General features: G+C 48.7%; 6 protein-coding genes across 6 annotated transcripts; 4 read left to right on the forward strand and 2 right to left on the reverse strand.

Moving 5' to 3' along the window:
- Positions 1-244: 244 nt before the first annotated feature.
- N7529_000568 (uncharacterized protein) lies at positions 245-892 on the forward strand (the record flags this gene model as incomplete). Its single annotated transcript, XM_057236099.1, has 1 exon — positions 245-892. The coding sequence occupies one exon, from the start codon at positions 245-247 to the stop codon at positions 890-892; it is 648 nt and encodes a 215-aa protein (XP_057102902.1).
- Positions 893-4,722: 3,830 nt separating this feature from the next.
- Positions 4,723-5,508, forward strand: N7529_000569 (uncharacterized protein; the record flags this gene model as incomplete). The annotated part of the gene is made up of 1 exon (XM_057236100.1): positions 4,723-5,508. One exon carries the CDS (start codon positions 4,723-4,725, stop codon positions 5,506-5,508), a length of 786 nt encoding a protein of 261 aa, XP_057102903.1.
- A 2,181-nt stretch (positions 5,509-7,689) lies between these two features.
- Positions 7,690-9,157, forward strand: N7529_000570 (universal stress protein; the record flags this gene model as incomplete). The annotated part of the gene is made up of 3 exons (XM_057236101.1): positions 7,690-8,006; positions 8,061-8,451; positions 8,501-9,157. The coding sequence occupies 3 exons, from the start codon at positions 7,690-7,692 to the stop codon at positions 9,155-9,157; spliced, it is 1,365 nt and encodes a 454-aa protein (XP_057102904.1).
- Positions 9,158-9,762: 605 nt separating this feature from the next.
- On the reverse strand, positions 9,763-11,481 carry N7529_000571 (ankyrin repeat domain-containing protein; the record flags this gene model as incomplete). The annotated part of the gene is made up of 1 exon (XM_057236102.1): positions 9,763-11,481. One exon carries the CDS (start codon positions 11,479-11,481, stop codon positions 9,763-9,765), a length of 1,719 nt encoding a protein of 572 aa, XP_057102905.1.
- Positions 11,482-11,519: 38 nt separating this feature from the next.
- N7529_000572 (uncharacterized protein) lies at positions 11,520-12,720 on the reverse strand (the record flags this gene model as incomplete). The annotated part of the gene is made up of 2 exons (XM_057236103.1): positions 11,520-12,391; positions 12,453-12,720. The coding sequence occupies 2 exons, from the start codon at positions 12,718-12,720 to the stop codon at positions 11,520-11,522; spliced, it is 1,140 nt and encodes a 379-aa protein (XP_057102906.1).
- A 461-nt stretch (positions 12,721-13,181) lies between these two features.
- On the forward strand, positions 13,182-15,030 carry N7529_000573 (uncharacterized protein; the record flags this gene model as incomplete). Its single annotated transcript, XM_057236104.1, has 5 exons — positions 13,182-13,571; positions 13,620-14,125; positions 14,187-14,301; positions 14,660-14,691; positions 14,748-15,030. 5 exons carry the CDS (start codon positions 13,182-13,184, stop codon positions 15,028-15,030), a joined length of 1,326 nt encoding a protein of 441 aa, XP_057102907.1.
- Between the last annotated feature and the right edge of the window lie 153 nt (positions 15,031-15,183).

Genomic DNA, 15,183 nt, shown 5'->3' on the forward strand with positions numbered 1-15,183 from the left:
TATATATATGGCCCGTGCTTATTTTGATGAAGCATCAATTGTTCAAGAAGTGATAGCTTTTCAATTTTGATTTGGGGTTCTAAACATGCTATAATCTATGTATGATCTTGTGAGGTGACTGTCACTGGTCCGTAATTGAAACGATGTTGATGTTTTGTAAACCAATCGCTCAGTCCCATCAGAAGAAAGCTACTTCCCAACTTCACTTCACACAACCCCAGACACTTAACCAACACAATCCTCCATGGATACCCCAGTAAATAGCACAATCCCCGCAACCCCAATCTCAACTAACAACCCCCAGATCAGCCACGCATCCATCACACGCGATCCCTCCCTGACCAGACGAACCTACGTAGTCTACCTCACAGTCCACCACCGAGGCGAGCTCTCCCTCGATGAACACCGCCGCCGCCTCGGCTTCTCCGCCTACCACTGGGCAATCCTTATCACCCCAGCCAGCGGCGGACGAAGCTACGCCTTCGACACAACAAACGGCGCCACCACAGAACCCAGCTACCACGCCAACACCAACTCCGAGCACCAGTGGCGGTTTCGCTGGAAAGGCAATGTGAGACCGGGCAATAGCACGTCGCTGCTGATCCGGATGGCGATTGGCGAGGTACACGATGCGCCGCTGAGTATTTGCACGCTGCTGCAAAGCATCCAGCTTCCTATTGCGAATGCGTTGCCGCCGCAAAATTGTGTGGATTGGATCAGGGCTGCGCTGCTTCGGCTCAGGCTGTGTGGGTATGCAGCGAAGGTGACGGATCTGGAAATGCTTATGTTTAGGGCGCTGGCGCATGCGGATTTGAGAATGGAGGATCCCGAGAATGCGCCGTTTGTGCTTGACCATTTGGGGAATGAGCTGCTGCAGGGGGATTTCGTGTGAGTTGTGGGGAGGATTCGGCATGACTTTTTGTTGCTGGGGGTTCTGGTAGGGTTTCCACCAGTCTTGATTGTACGATATTCTGTATTTTGTATTTCAAATGTGATTCCTTGACTTGAAATGCCTCTTGGGGCTCGAGCGAAGACGTAGCCCTAAGCAGTCATGATTCGATCTAGGTCTCATTGCATTGAGGGATTTTTTTTCGCTTTTTGGTATCCGTAAAAGCAATCCTAAGCATTTAAGAGAAATTTCGCTTTGCTGGAAGTGTGCAGTTAGCACGCTGTTCGGATAGTCATTTGTTGCTGGAATTGGTGTCTCGCTGGTAGACCAGATAGTGCTATCGCAAATAGCCTTTTCGCCAGCATATCTTGAAACCAAACTCTGGCATTGGTCCAATTTGTTTCATTCGAGCTCAATTTCTTGCTCAGGGATAGGTGTAGTATGGACATCTCCCTGGTCCTTTGGGTGCTCGCAAACCTCCCAATGTCAAGCACCCCCAACGCCAAGACCTTTTATCTAGGAAAGAGAATGCATTTGCATGACGAATAGTTCAGGTATATCATATGCCATATATTATGAGAGCAATTGACTAATCAGAGACAGTTAGTATACCCAGGTGAGCCCAGACAATAATACCGCGAACCGTGCATCATGAACACAGCTCGCAGATCACTAGTGTCCTGCCAAGTACAGAGAGACCTTGAAAAGGAATCAAACATCTAAATGACGCATACCAAATTAAACGGCATCCAAAAAGCCATTGGAGAATTAAAGTAAACCGGAAGCCCAGGAACCGAAAGCAGAAAAGCACGCGCAGGGCGCAATACGCCCAAAAAAAAGACTCACGATAGCTTCACATCTGACTCACAGCCTAGCGTCCCAGCGCGGACGATTTCATCCGATGTGCCGCATACCCATAAGCCAGCTGAGCTAAACCTGACAGAACGACGATCCCGGGCGCCGGCGATGAAACCCCGAGAGCGAGTCAGAGTACCCACGCCCTGTGCGCCATTTGCACGTGTCGATCACCCGCGCTGCGATGGACGCAGATTATGCACAGGGAGTGGGTATGCACGGATTATCGTGAAGGAATCATAACAAAATGGGGCCAAGGCCTAACGGGAAATGGAGATACAGTACCTCCTCCGTATGAAGATCCGAGCATAAATTATGCACGAGCCAGCCGGAAACCGGAGACGGAGTTTGGTGTGGCCGATGGAGTTATGGTGGGTTGGGTTAGTGCCGAGAGTCGGAATCTGGATTAAGGGTCTACCTAGTTAGTTGGCGAGATGGTTCGTGTGGTATGTGGGTTGGTATTTAGGGCATCAGGTGTTCAGCGAACTATGTACATAGTAGTCAGCCTCATGCACCTGGGCAAATAATCTAGACAACCCAGATCGATTACAATAATTTTTGTAAGCGTTGAATGAATGGTTGTTACGCTCACCCGTTGGATTTAAATTCACCATTGGGTCGATAATTCCTCATTTCGACATTAACCACGGCCCAATGAGGAAAATGTCAACCTCATTCTTCATCCAGACTCGAAAAGAACACATTGCTCGGCCAACGGTAACGAATGGCCGATGAAGCCCAAGTCCTTGATGTCATTGACCTGTCAACAAGGTGGATCTCGGAAAATTATCAGCTAAACGCCGAGTTCCGAGATCAATTATTGGGCCCTCGATAGCCTTTTCCTCCGTGTAGCCATGGCTTTGTCGCCCGATGATCATTGTATTTGAAAACCTATGGATATCTGGGAACTAGATCAATCCGATTGTCTGTGATCTCGGCCTGTCAATTCGCTTCGGTTCCGAGAGGTGTATTTCATTTATTTTTAATTCACTATAATTAACAGTGATGAGCCATGGATGTCTGCCTAGGCAGGATTGGCATTGAACGAACGTTAGATATGCCTAAATAGCCTTACTCGGTAGTCAGCAAGATAAAACGTCAGAGATTTTCGTATTCGGCAAGGAGTGCGCCGTAGGGCTGGGGAAATAGAAGTGGAGCTATGCTGTTTCGAAAGGGAAAACCCTGCGAAACAACCAAACAGTCGCAAAGCCGCACCAGGGCTCGGATGCTTGGCTTCTCGGCGATATCCGCTGTGTAAGCCCTGTTTTGATTTAATACGCCTGCCTGAATTTTCTGCCATAGTATACGAGCTCGCAACTGAAACAACTGATTAGACGTTGCCTAGCGTGACGTACGCCAAACACGCTAATTATTCCAGGCTGGCCATGCTGCCAGCAAGGAATCATCATTGTACAGAAAAGGTATACCTCCAAGGTAATCTCTGTGCAACGGATTCGGAAAGGCACATTCCACAAGTGAAACCGAGAGCTGGCGCTGATTGGTCCCCACATCTGTGCTTGCTCTGTGGCCTGCAAGGAGTGTTAGATTAGGTATTGAGGTATTGTGCGGTGTAGGCAGAAAACTGCGAGATGAGGTCGTTGGCCTACAGGGATATGCGAATTGCGCTCATACCTACATACGTGGAGATAACTTTATTGTAATCGGGAAGCCTGAATCCTTGGTCACTTGGCTACCTGTTACTTGCATACCTAGATAGGTATAATCATGCGATGCTAGTTCCAGATCCCCACTACACAGCCTACTTGTGCATGGGTTCCTGGTCTATCTCTAAATTCTGGGGAATGCTGGATGTTGCCAAGGCTGATAGTACAATAAGTATTCTGTACGGCGCACGGAGGAACTAATGGTTGATCGCTGTCGCTGAGGAGACCACAATAGGAAAGTGATGCAGCCGCATGTATTAGGTGGTATTATATAATACGTGTGGCTTGGCTTGAGCCTCTGCCAGCTCATTTGTAAGATAGGAGATTGCGAATTCCATGTGCCAGCTGTAGCTTCAGCTCTCGGTCTAGCTCCATGTGAAGGGGTCATCGCTTCTGATGTGATTGATTAGAAATTGGAAATCGTATTGGAAATCAAAGTGCAGAAATCAATATTAAACCTTAGATTGAGAACCTTGGGAAATGACCAAGACACGATCACTAATCATTTTTGGATTTTCCGCCTAAGGAATTAGGATTTAAGGATTTAAGGGAAGTCAGAAGAAGAAATCAGAACAAATAAGAATACGAGGTTGAGTAATCGGAAGTCGATATGACCGATACTCCGTACGCTGTACAGGTAAAACGGACCACGGCACGGCGGATTGGTCATCCGAGTTCCCGTTTTTTATGTACGTGACTCATTATGAGGGAGAATTATGCGGTTTTGGATGATAGAGATTGTAGGAATTGTATTTACTGAATCACTACATACTGAGACGAATTGTATAGATACATATAGGTATACGGCTAATTTACAAAATCAGGTATCATATTGTAGCGGTGTGGAGGAAATAAGGAAATAAAGAGAGGACAGTGCATTACTCACGATTAGGTACTGTATGGATGTATTCATAAGCAAATAAATAATTATTTCTTCCGGTGGATACCTAGGAATCCGTAAACTCCGGTTCGGGGCGATCGGACTAAAGCGAAAAGAAAAAGAAAAAAAAAAAAAGAAAATAATAGTGAATGTGTCTTGTTAAATAAACCTCTTGTCTCTCGTCAATAAGACATTTTATTTCTACTAATCTATCTATCTATATCCATATCCATATCCATCTACACCGTTTCACTACATCACCCCTTGGAAACACGAATTCGATCTATCATACATATACTAGTACTACGCCAAGTATACTGTCTATCACACCGCCCAACACCCTATCCACTGTGACTGGATGACGCCTAATTGAGTCACCAACAAGAGTCATACCCCATTTTAATTATTTACTCAAAAAGCTGTCCTGGCCCACCATGGATTCAACTTTTACAACAACCTCCGCTGTTGCACCCAGCCCCTATTTTGATTCCCTCGTCCGTCGTCGTCAACAAAAGAAAATGAGCATTACACAAACATACTACCTGGCTCATACCGCCCGGAAGAAGCTCACCCGTGAAGCTTCCCGCGCAGACCACGATCTCCGCCTCCTCGTCGGTCACGCCAACCTCCTGGACTCTCTCATGTTTGATCTCGCCGACGCAGAACGTGAACAGGAACGCTGGTTCAACCAAACCGTCAATGGTGCAACAAAGTCCTCCCCTCCTTCATCCCGCCAACACATCCAATGGGCCTCTACGGTAGTCGAAGAGCCCGAAGAATGGGAACAGGAGGAAGAAGAAGCAGCCTCAGACTCCGACTCAGATGCAAGCGACAGCGACTCTGAATACGACGAGTCAGACTTCATAATCAACCCACCGCGGCGCCGGGCCCCGTCGCCCGTCGCTTTCTTCCACGAGGACCTACTTGAAGAAGACGAGGGCGAGGACACAGATTCAGACTTTGAATACGACGATGCAGAGGATCTGGACGAGCTGAGCCTGACTCGCTCGCCATCGCGCCAATCACCGCCCGAGCTCCTAGCCGATTCGGACAACGATTCGGACGATGACGCGGCGATGCCACCGTCCCCGCCTCAACCTCAACTTGAGGCATTCAATGAGAAGGCTTCTGCGGATATTACCCTCGCCGTGGACGACCAGCCTCATCTTTTTGAGCAGGGGTATTTTGGTGTGCGGGAGCAGATCATCGAGGCTTATTGATTAAGCGCTTGTGTCTGCTTCGGCCCTGTACCATCATCCATTCATTTATGATACCCTGATGCTTTTACGATTTCTGGTTTCCTGAGCGATTACATTTGCCATTTACACATTTCACATCTTTATTTACGGCGTTCTTTTCACTTGCTGGCGGCCATCTTGGATATTTCTCATTTTTACATACCCCTCTCATCTCCAGCTGCGATGTGCAGCCCAACAGTTCTCCCTATCAGGTCGAGACTGCTTTGGAACATTGGAACATTTCAATCCCAACTGGGACTTTGGATGTACATAGACGAAACATGTCTATGACCAAAAATATACTCAAATCAAATAAAAATTCAAAACGCAACACAAAACTTCCACGTAACTCCTTACTGCAATGCACACTACCTAGGTACACCAACCAACTCCTCTTAAAAGAATGCTAAGTAAGTAAACCAAAGACCGGCAGAATTTTGATCACCATCATCCACCCAACGGCGCATGTGACCCGTCGATCCGCGCCCTGAGCGCGCCCCAGCCAAATCACCTCCGCGCACGCCAGCACGCCATGCATTCTTCACCGCCGGATAAGAGCAGATAGATCAGAGATTAGTAGCAGCGATCACGCCCGAGCATCGCGGCTAAGTCGGCATAGTGCGTAATAATCCCAGAGCTATGCCTGATAGCGCCGCGAAGAGAAGACTAGTTCCGGCTAGTGCGAGAATCTCGCTCAGCGGAGACGGACAAATCTCTTGGAAAATCTCTGATCATCAATCCCTTTTTCTAGTGCCGTTCTTTCACAACCACTACTAGTTACTACGGATTAGGATATCCGTACGGCCGTGTGTGCTTGGTACTTTTCCTTGTTTGGGTTTGGCGCCGCGGTAGTTATGATATTAATATTGTAGGTGGATTCGGAGACTCCGCTGTGGAGTGCAAGGGTTTTTTTTCGCTTCGATTTGCTTCCAGTGGGTTTCTGGACGAGGCTCAGCTGGTATCGGTCGGGTAGAGGGTGGATGTTGGGCTTGTGGAAAATTCTGACGGGAGACTATCGACTATCAATACGGAGTAAGGGGGTTGGGTATATGCAATAGTATTACGGAGTATTTGCTGCTGATGCGAGGGTTTGGGCTGATTATTGGTTGGGCTTGGTTGATCTGCGCCCCCTATCTGCAATCGCGTTATCTGACACATGGGTTTTGAGCTGAGGGTTTATCCCATGCAGGATACATACACCGTAGCCCTGGAGATAGAGTTGGGTTAGTCATTGGTATGCATAAACATTTGAGGACGGGTAGGAGGGTTTAGTGCTGTGGCTTGATGTGTGGGCCGAGATATCAGCGAGTGGAGGCCGAGTTGTAATTCGACTTCACATGTGGAATTAGGTCGCACAAAGCTACAATAAGACTTTGTATACCTTGTGGAGATTTTAATGGTATCTGAAACATGTGAATCATGTCTGTTGCCATCCTTCTCGGGGCTGGCTTGTCCTCCGGTGGGTGGTAAATCTACCGGTATGGTGTGTATTATTCCATCTACTTCGAGACTGAGGTAATGGTAGGAACTAGTTCTGTTGTACAACTGATTATATATTTGGAGCAGATAGTGCTAAGCCTGGAAGATACTATTATGCATATATATACATAGACACATAGACTTGATTATGCAAAATTGGCAAGTCGGAAGATTTGGTCCCTTATCAACATAGAGACAGATATATAGTTAGACTATTGCTCAGGATAGATACACGAGTGTCAAAATCTCCATGATATGGTCAACCTACAGTAAACTAACTAATTATTTCTTCCATGAACAACACGATTAAAGCCAAATTTCCCTTTGATACACGCATGTAGGGCTGGCTCGGTCACGACCCCGGCCCCGGCCCCGGCCCCGGACCTCACGTAATCACCATCAGCTCTCTAGGCTAGTTATCGATAAGTGGTCACCGCCCTGACCCCTCGCTGCATCCGTCACTCCCTACAACAAGCAAGATGACTCGTGACTATTAACATTCCTATACTCCATTCCACACCCTCTTTCAAACCATGACATCGATTGCCCGCTTGGTCTTGTGGAACACCCAACAACCCCATGGCCGCTAATATTTGCTCCTAGCCATTGTCAACTACGTCAACACCTGAGGGAACCCAGCGAATACAGTATTCCCTGCAACAGTCCTCTCGAATTTATCCTGGAATGTCTGCACCGAATTCCCCCAAGCCCTCTTTCGAGTCTGAGGAGCAACCCGATTCCACAGATCATACGATCCCCGTTGTGGGGTCCGGACACACCCGCACCCTTTCCGGTGACGTGAAACCCAGAGATCGAAGTCCGCGACGGAGATCGATCCAGTTCAGCGTCGGAGCTGCACAGACTCGGCTGCCGAATCGGTCGCCGAGCATCAAGGATAAAAGGCTGTCATATGGAGATACCCCGACGAGGGAATTTGAAGAGAAGGAAAGGGAACAGAAGGCTGCGCAATTGAACAGAGGGCCGTCCCCTCCCCCACCAAAGTACGTTTCCCGCGAAGAATGGGATTTGAAATCGCGCATGCTAATCTATGACAGGACCTACGAACGAGGCGTCTCTTTCGACACATTTGATAATTTTGACGCCACCGATTTCTCCCTTACCCTGAACTACAAACACAAGGGATACCAGAGTACGCGTCGCAGCAGAACGTTTTTGTGCGGGACTGATCAAAATGACTACTCCGAGTTTGCACTTGAATGGCTCATCGACGAGTTGGTCGACGATGGCGACGAGATCGTCTGTCTGCGAGCGGTGGAGAAGGATTCGCGTATCGCCACCGACATTGCAATTGAAGAGCGGAAATACCGCGAGGAAGCCGAGAAGCTCTTTGAGCAGGTGATCCAGAAGAATAGCCAAGATGAGAAAGCTATCAGCTTGGTCTTAGAACTTGCCGTCGGCAAGGTCGAGAGCATCATCCAGCGCATGGTAAGCAGATGTGACCCATTAAAGCCTGGACCAGCCTAACATTCTTTAGATCCGCATATACGAGCCCGCAATGCTCGTCGTAGGCACGCGAGGCCGCAACATGAAAGGTGTGCAAAGTCTACTCCCAGGCTCTGTGTCCAAATATTGCCTGCAGCAATCACCGATCCCAGTGATTGTCGTCCGGCCATCCCAAAAGCGTGAGAAAAAGAAGAAAAAGCGCCGCGCAGACCCAACCCGGCGGAGCTACAACCACATTCTGGAACTGAGCGAGCAGCGCGGCAGCCGCATCTTCGGCGCGACCTCTAGCAACGACAGCAGTACCTCAAAACTGCCAGACGAAGAGGCCGCAGTCGCCGAGGCACTGGGTCTCCCGGCATCATACTCGAATATGAACTCCCGCAGCTCACTGTCCGTCTCGGACCGCAGCAGTATCAGCCACGATGACTCCGACTCAACGACTCCTGCGCGCAACTCGCTGGATGCTGTAATTATGAAGAGTCCGCTCGGCAGCCCGGCGGATAGTTCCCAGGAAAGCGTGGCGGGCGAGAGCCAGACAGCTCTCCTACTGGATGGGCCTGCTGAAAATGACTCTTCGTCTGATTCTTCCTCAACTACGGAAGGCGACAAGTCGGATAATGGGGCTCCAGTGCCTGTGTCTATTCCTTCGATTGAAGTTTCCGCTGATGATAATGACAAGAAGTCTTGAATTTGGCTTGCTTTTATATTCTTGGCGTTGCAGCATAGCATGCATGACATCGGACATCAGGCTTCTCATATATTCACGATGCATACGAATCATTCGGTCAGTTTTACTGCCTGCGACTTACTGACTTACTAGTCATTGGTCCCGGACTGCACTTATACCCTACCCATACCTATCGTTCCTCCACATATCGTTCTGAGCACTTCCTGTACCTTTTGCTTAGCTTGATGCTCAGTGCTTACACTTCCAATGAATACTTGCACTCGACAAGCTTGATCTTGACTTTGAGCCAGATTAGATACTGTATTTTATCTCTATATTATTTGTAGCGTAGTCTACAGCCAATTAAATTACCGGGATACTATCCAAACATCAATCTGTCCCTCTCGATGTTTGATTTCCCCTCTTGGAAAGACAAGAGCCTTCTGAAAGCTCACTGTAAAAAGTAAGTGAGCTTTAAGACATGACTAAGGGGATTCAACAATCTATATGACACAGTTTGGACCTCGATATGCAAAATATTTGAACAAGTGATTCGATACCAACAAAACACCATTATGAGGGTGATAATGATACATGAAGTATTAATAGATACAACTTATTTCAATCTATGGATTGGGCCCGTGCATGGCTTCGGCCTCTTCGTACTTGCCCTGGCTATCAAGGAATAAAACAAGGTTGCTGATGCTGGCGAGCGTGTCTGGATGTTCTGGCCCCAGCACCTTCTCATATCCTTCTACCGCCCGCTGGTGCATAGCTTCGGCCTCTTCGTACTTGCCCTGGCTATCAAGGAAAAAACCAAGGTTGCTAACGCTGGCGAGCGTATCTAGATGTTCTGGCCCTAGCACCTTCTCATATCCTTCTAACGCCCGCCGGTACATGGCTCCGGCCTCTTCGTACTTTTGCTGGTTAGAAAAGAATGAACCCAGGTTACTGACGCTAGTGAGCGTGTCTGGATGTTCTGGCCCTAGCACCTTCTCTCGGTCTTGTAACACCCGCCGGTGCATGGCTTCAGCCTCTTCGTACTTGCCCTGGCTATCAAGGACAAAGCCAAGGTTACTAACACTAGTGAGTGCGCGTAGACTTTCTGGCCCTAGCACCTTTTCATATCCCTCTAACGCTCGCCGGTGCATAGCTTCGGCCTCTTTGTACTTGCCCTGGCGGGAAAGGACCGAACCAAGGTTGCTAAAGCTAGTAAGCGTGTCGGGATGTTCTGACCCTAGCACCTTCTGTCGGTCTCGTAATGCCCGCCGGTGCATGGCTTCGGCCTCTTCATACTTGCTCTGGCTATCAAGGACTGAACCAAGCTTGCTGACACTAGTGAGCGTGTCTGGATGTTTTGGCCCCAGCACCTTTTCTTGGTCCTCTAACGCCCGCCTGTGCATGGTTTCGGCCAGCGTCGCCTGGAAATAGTTATCCTTCGGCTCGGGATGGGCGCCCCTCTCGAGCAGCAGTCTTACAACCGCCTCTTGGCCGTTTGTAGCCGCCAACGCCAGCGGCGTCTGGTCATGATTATCCGTCGCTTCGGAATCGGCGCCCCTCTCGAGCAGCAGACTTACGACCGCTTCGTGGCCGTTTGCAGCCGCCAATGCTAGCGGCGTCTGGCCATCATTATCCTTCGACTCGGGATCGGCGCCCCTTTCGAGCAGCAGTCTTACAACCGCCTCGTGGCCGTTTGTAGCCGCCCACGCCAGCGGCGTCTGGCCATGGTTACCCATCGACTCGGGATTGGCACCCTTGTCGAGCAGTAGCCTTACGACCGCGTCGTCCCCGATTCCTGCAGAGTCTAGTAGGGGGTTATCGATCTTGTGTACTGATACGTCACTCTCATCGCTGTCAAGGCTGCTATCACCGTCTGTGAAATATAGAGCAACGGAACGCAAAGAACCGGCTGATCTGATGCCTTCAGCTCTCCCAGAGTCCTCCTCTTCGTTACTGTCAAAGTTTCGTGGAATTGCAAAGGTTGCGAGTTGTTCCTGATGGAAAGCCACGTGATTGTAAAAGCCCTTAGCGAAAGGTCCAATCGAGTAGCAGAATGGGCACGTTTTTCGGTCATCGGCTACCGTCGTCTCGGCTATATCTAGGAGACTTTCGATCTGCTGCTGATCTAGACCTTTGTGGCAATCTAAAAAGTGTTGCAGCAAGCCTTTTTCCGATTTTGAGATGAAGGACCTGTGTTCGAAGCATCTCCATATGCGGCGGTGGACTAGTCGTTCATGTTCAAGCCACGTATGCCGACTGGCGTACATGCGGTGGGCCTCTGGGCATTTCTCGTAGGTACATACGTACGGCTGGAGATCTTGGCGGATATGCTCTCTAATATTCATTAGAACGATGCTCTTATCCTGCCAATGATCCTAGACACTTACTGCCATGCCTTTCCTTTTCCTTGTCTCGACGGACAAGCTATCCAGCAATAAGGACAAACGAACTCTGAATTATTGGCCGCATCGGGAGGAGGTGGAGGCAGTTCTGAGGAATTTCCGTCAACGTCATAGGCTGTAGTCGCGTAAGAAATCATGGTCTCTGTATCCAGCTGGTCGTCCAGTTCCCGGTTATACATGGAAAAATCGGTTCCTGACACCATGGTTTTTGGCCCTGGAGCCGGTATGAAATTGCCTGAGATAAGGGGTGTGGTTGGAGGTTCGGAAACAGGTTCCGCGGGCTTCACAAGAGCTGTGAAATTCTGCTGGGGGGCTAGCTCATCCGTAACATGTGAGAGCTTGAGAGCATGTCTCCGCCAATATGCAAAATACCTTCTCCGGTCGGTGATTGCTTTTGCCAAGCGATCTTGCAGAAAATTATCGCTATCTAGCAGGCGATCCCCGGCATCGAAAACATCCAAAAGACTGTGACTTGCGTCTCGTGCAGGTTCAGTAGCGAATTCCTTCAATGATGGGCGCAGGCGCAGATGATTGAGTGACTCTTGTACATGCCGACGATCGAAGATGGCATACGTCGAGAACAAGTCTTTCCCGGTTTGTGGATCCTTTTCTTCCATCAGAAGAGCTTTCTTGGTGAGAGAACGATATCTCGTATTGCGTATCTTGAACGAGAGCCTATACAGGTGCTCCATGATATCCTTGATTTCGTCTAGTCTCATAGCCAGTTCCTCGGTCTCCAAGTCACTACTGGTGTCACTGGTGTCACTGTCGTCTTCAATTTCTTCGTCGGGGCCATGTGTGACATCGCCACCCTGTTCGTACGGTAGACGAGAGCCTGTGGTGATCTCGGCACCTGGGCAATCACAGTCAGTAAGAAATTCCAACTGGATGGCAGGAAGCGCGACGCAACGTACTCTTGCTTAATGAGTCTTGCAGCTGACCCAAGAATTTGAGGACGGCTGCTCGTAGCACCACTGAGTCTCGTAATCTAGCGTCAAGAGAACTTCGACCTCTCTGTAAAGCGCCCGTATTGCCAGCCCAAATCTTAAAACGGGCATATTCATTATCAATTTCTATTGGCGTCATCTGCTTTTTGAACTCATCCGTAGACGTGCGCAGCGATCGTGTCAGAGTATTGAAGCAACTTGCACAAGAGGTAGAAAGGGCGCCGATATCGTCCATAGCTAAAGTTTCGATCTCAGAGGCATAGAAAATATCGTTTTGTAGACCTCGTGAGCTTCACTCTCATCATTTGTTGTTGATGAGTCGCAAACTCGTTAGAGTGGACTAGGGCCCAACAGAACCAAGAGTGTATCCACGCGGTTCGCGGAGATTCTTTCCAATGCCCGAGCACAATTAAATACCTCATCATAACGAAGGGATACTAGGGAATGGCAAAAGATCATTCGTAGAACTAGCGCCAAGAGCTGCACTTCAGCGGGGTCGATGCAACAAAAAAACGACGTGCGGCTGACATCTGGTCGAAGCCGGCGCGTCGGGAGGCTCCACGGGGACACATTTCATAGGGAAGGATTCCTTGGCTCGGCCGAGGTCGAGGGGAAGGGCCGTTGTTCTTTCGAGTTGTTTCATCTCGCCAACCGTCTCTCCAAAGTCAGTTGCGTTGATGTACCTCTCATTCCAAAATGGTGACAGGAGTGGAAGCAGCTGGACTCGTCCTAGGAGCCATTCCTCTCATTATATCTGCCCTCGAGAACTACGAGAACTTGGCAGCTCCCACAAAAGATTTTTTTCATTGGAAAAAGACCTTACAAAGGTTGATCTGGGAGCTTTATACAATACATACCTCTTACGACCAAGCCGTTCGTCTCCTACTAAAGCCATTTGCCGACCTCGCAGACCAAACCAAGATGATGGAGAATCCCCGACACGAATTGTGGAGAGAGGGAGACATTGCTGACAGTCTACGCGATAAGTTAGGATCGGTATACGACCCACTCATTCTCACCATAGATGAAGTGTCAGAGATCCTGGTCGAGACAGCGGCTTGCCTCAATATCCCTGGATCACAGCAGGTTCGTGCACCCCCTCTTAGAAGGTAGACTCAGCACTGATATCGGTAGGTTTTCACAAGTAAAACCCTCTTGCCAATCGTCTTCTTTAATTCGCAGATCGCGAATACTCCGTCTTTTCACAAAAATTCCAAATTCGGGCAGAGGATCAAGTTTACCATGAAGAAAAAGCGCGTGAAGGCAGCACTGGAGCGTTTGGAGGCTTGTACGAGGAAGATTGATGATTGGACAACTAGAGCCGACAGGCTGCAGGATGAGACACCGCAAAGTCGTCCAAAGCTGGAATTTTCTGCATCATTGGATACCATCCAAGAGAATGCGACCAAAGTACATCAAGGAATTTCACAAAATTGGTGTAACGACAACCCTGTGCATGTCGCACGTCTGCTCCTCGAGCAACGGCTGAGGAGGCCAAGGAAAACGAGGAGGCCTCATCAAGCAGCTAGCTTGAACTTGGTGGCGCAAGCGACTTGTTTCGAATTGAGCCTTCGTGGGGATTGCAATGCGTCTTCTCAGTGGTTGAATTCTGAGATAAGGATTGACGAACTCCCGTCGTGGTACGTACTGTTCAGTTCTCTCTTACTGTCATTTTGAGCTCTGATGGTGACGCTAAAGTAGCGCGGGGACTGTTCGCGTGACGATATCAGTTCCCGAGGACGACCACGACCCTGCAAATTTGCAGCATATCACAAGCTTATGCAAAGTTATTGGGCAGCCCCCGCATCCATTTGTGGTATTTTGCCTTAATGATAAGGGCTGTCTGAAATCACGCCCTTCCTTCAAAGAGACTGCTGTTGAATACGTTCAGCATTCTTTATCTCTCGAGGCTGTACTTCCGTGTTTTCAAACTAAGCTTCCTGTAGAAGAAGTGTATGGACTCGCTATCACCTTGATAGCGTCGATTTTTCAACTAAATCATACTCCATGGCTTGAAACTGAATGGAGTAAGAGGGACATCGTATTTGCAAGAGCGAACAGTAACAAGCCATTTTCTGTCGACCTAAAATATCCTTCCTTAGTGAAGAAATTCCATCGGGGTGCGTTGCTTCAAAATTTAACTTCGATATCATCGCAGCTAATATAGAATTTAGGAGCTGGTCCGCGACGGCCCGATTCTATACCCGTCAACAGAACCTGTTCGAACTTACTTGCCTTAGCGATTATGCTGCTTGAAATTAGTTCTGGACGGCCTGTTGAGCAAAGACTCGGAGATGATCAAATCACTAACCTCTTACTGAATGATCAATTGGGTCTCCAGCTAGCGGAGGGATGGCTCAAGGAGGAAAAGTCTCATGGGAGATTATCATGTGCCTTCTCCCAGGCTATTTTAACCTGCCTACAAGGATACCTCAACCCCGATGCAAATTTCGATGATAAAGAGTACTGCAACGCCTTCAAGGAAAGGGCTCTGTTACCGCTTGAAGAGGAAATGCAATTCTTACTCTTTGGACCTCCGAGGTAACTTTCGGTAGGAAGCATTACAATGAATGAGGCACGTGTATCAAAGAGCACCCAAACGTTCAACTTTTCTAGGATTGGAGGTGGCTCGTGTCAATGCGCCTCTTTGTCTCACGGTCCTAAGTTACTGATTTGAAACTTTCATATGTAAACCTAA

Source organism: Penicillium soppii, assembly GCF_028829465.1.
Source record: "Penicillium soppii strain IBT 18220 chromosome Unknown utg000001l, whole genome shotgun sequence".
Classification (NCBI taxonomy): Eukaryota; Fungi; Ascomycota; class Eurotiomycetes; order Eurotiales; family Aspergillaceae; genus Penicillium; species Penicillium soppii.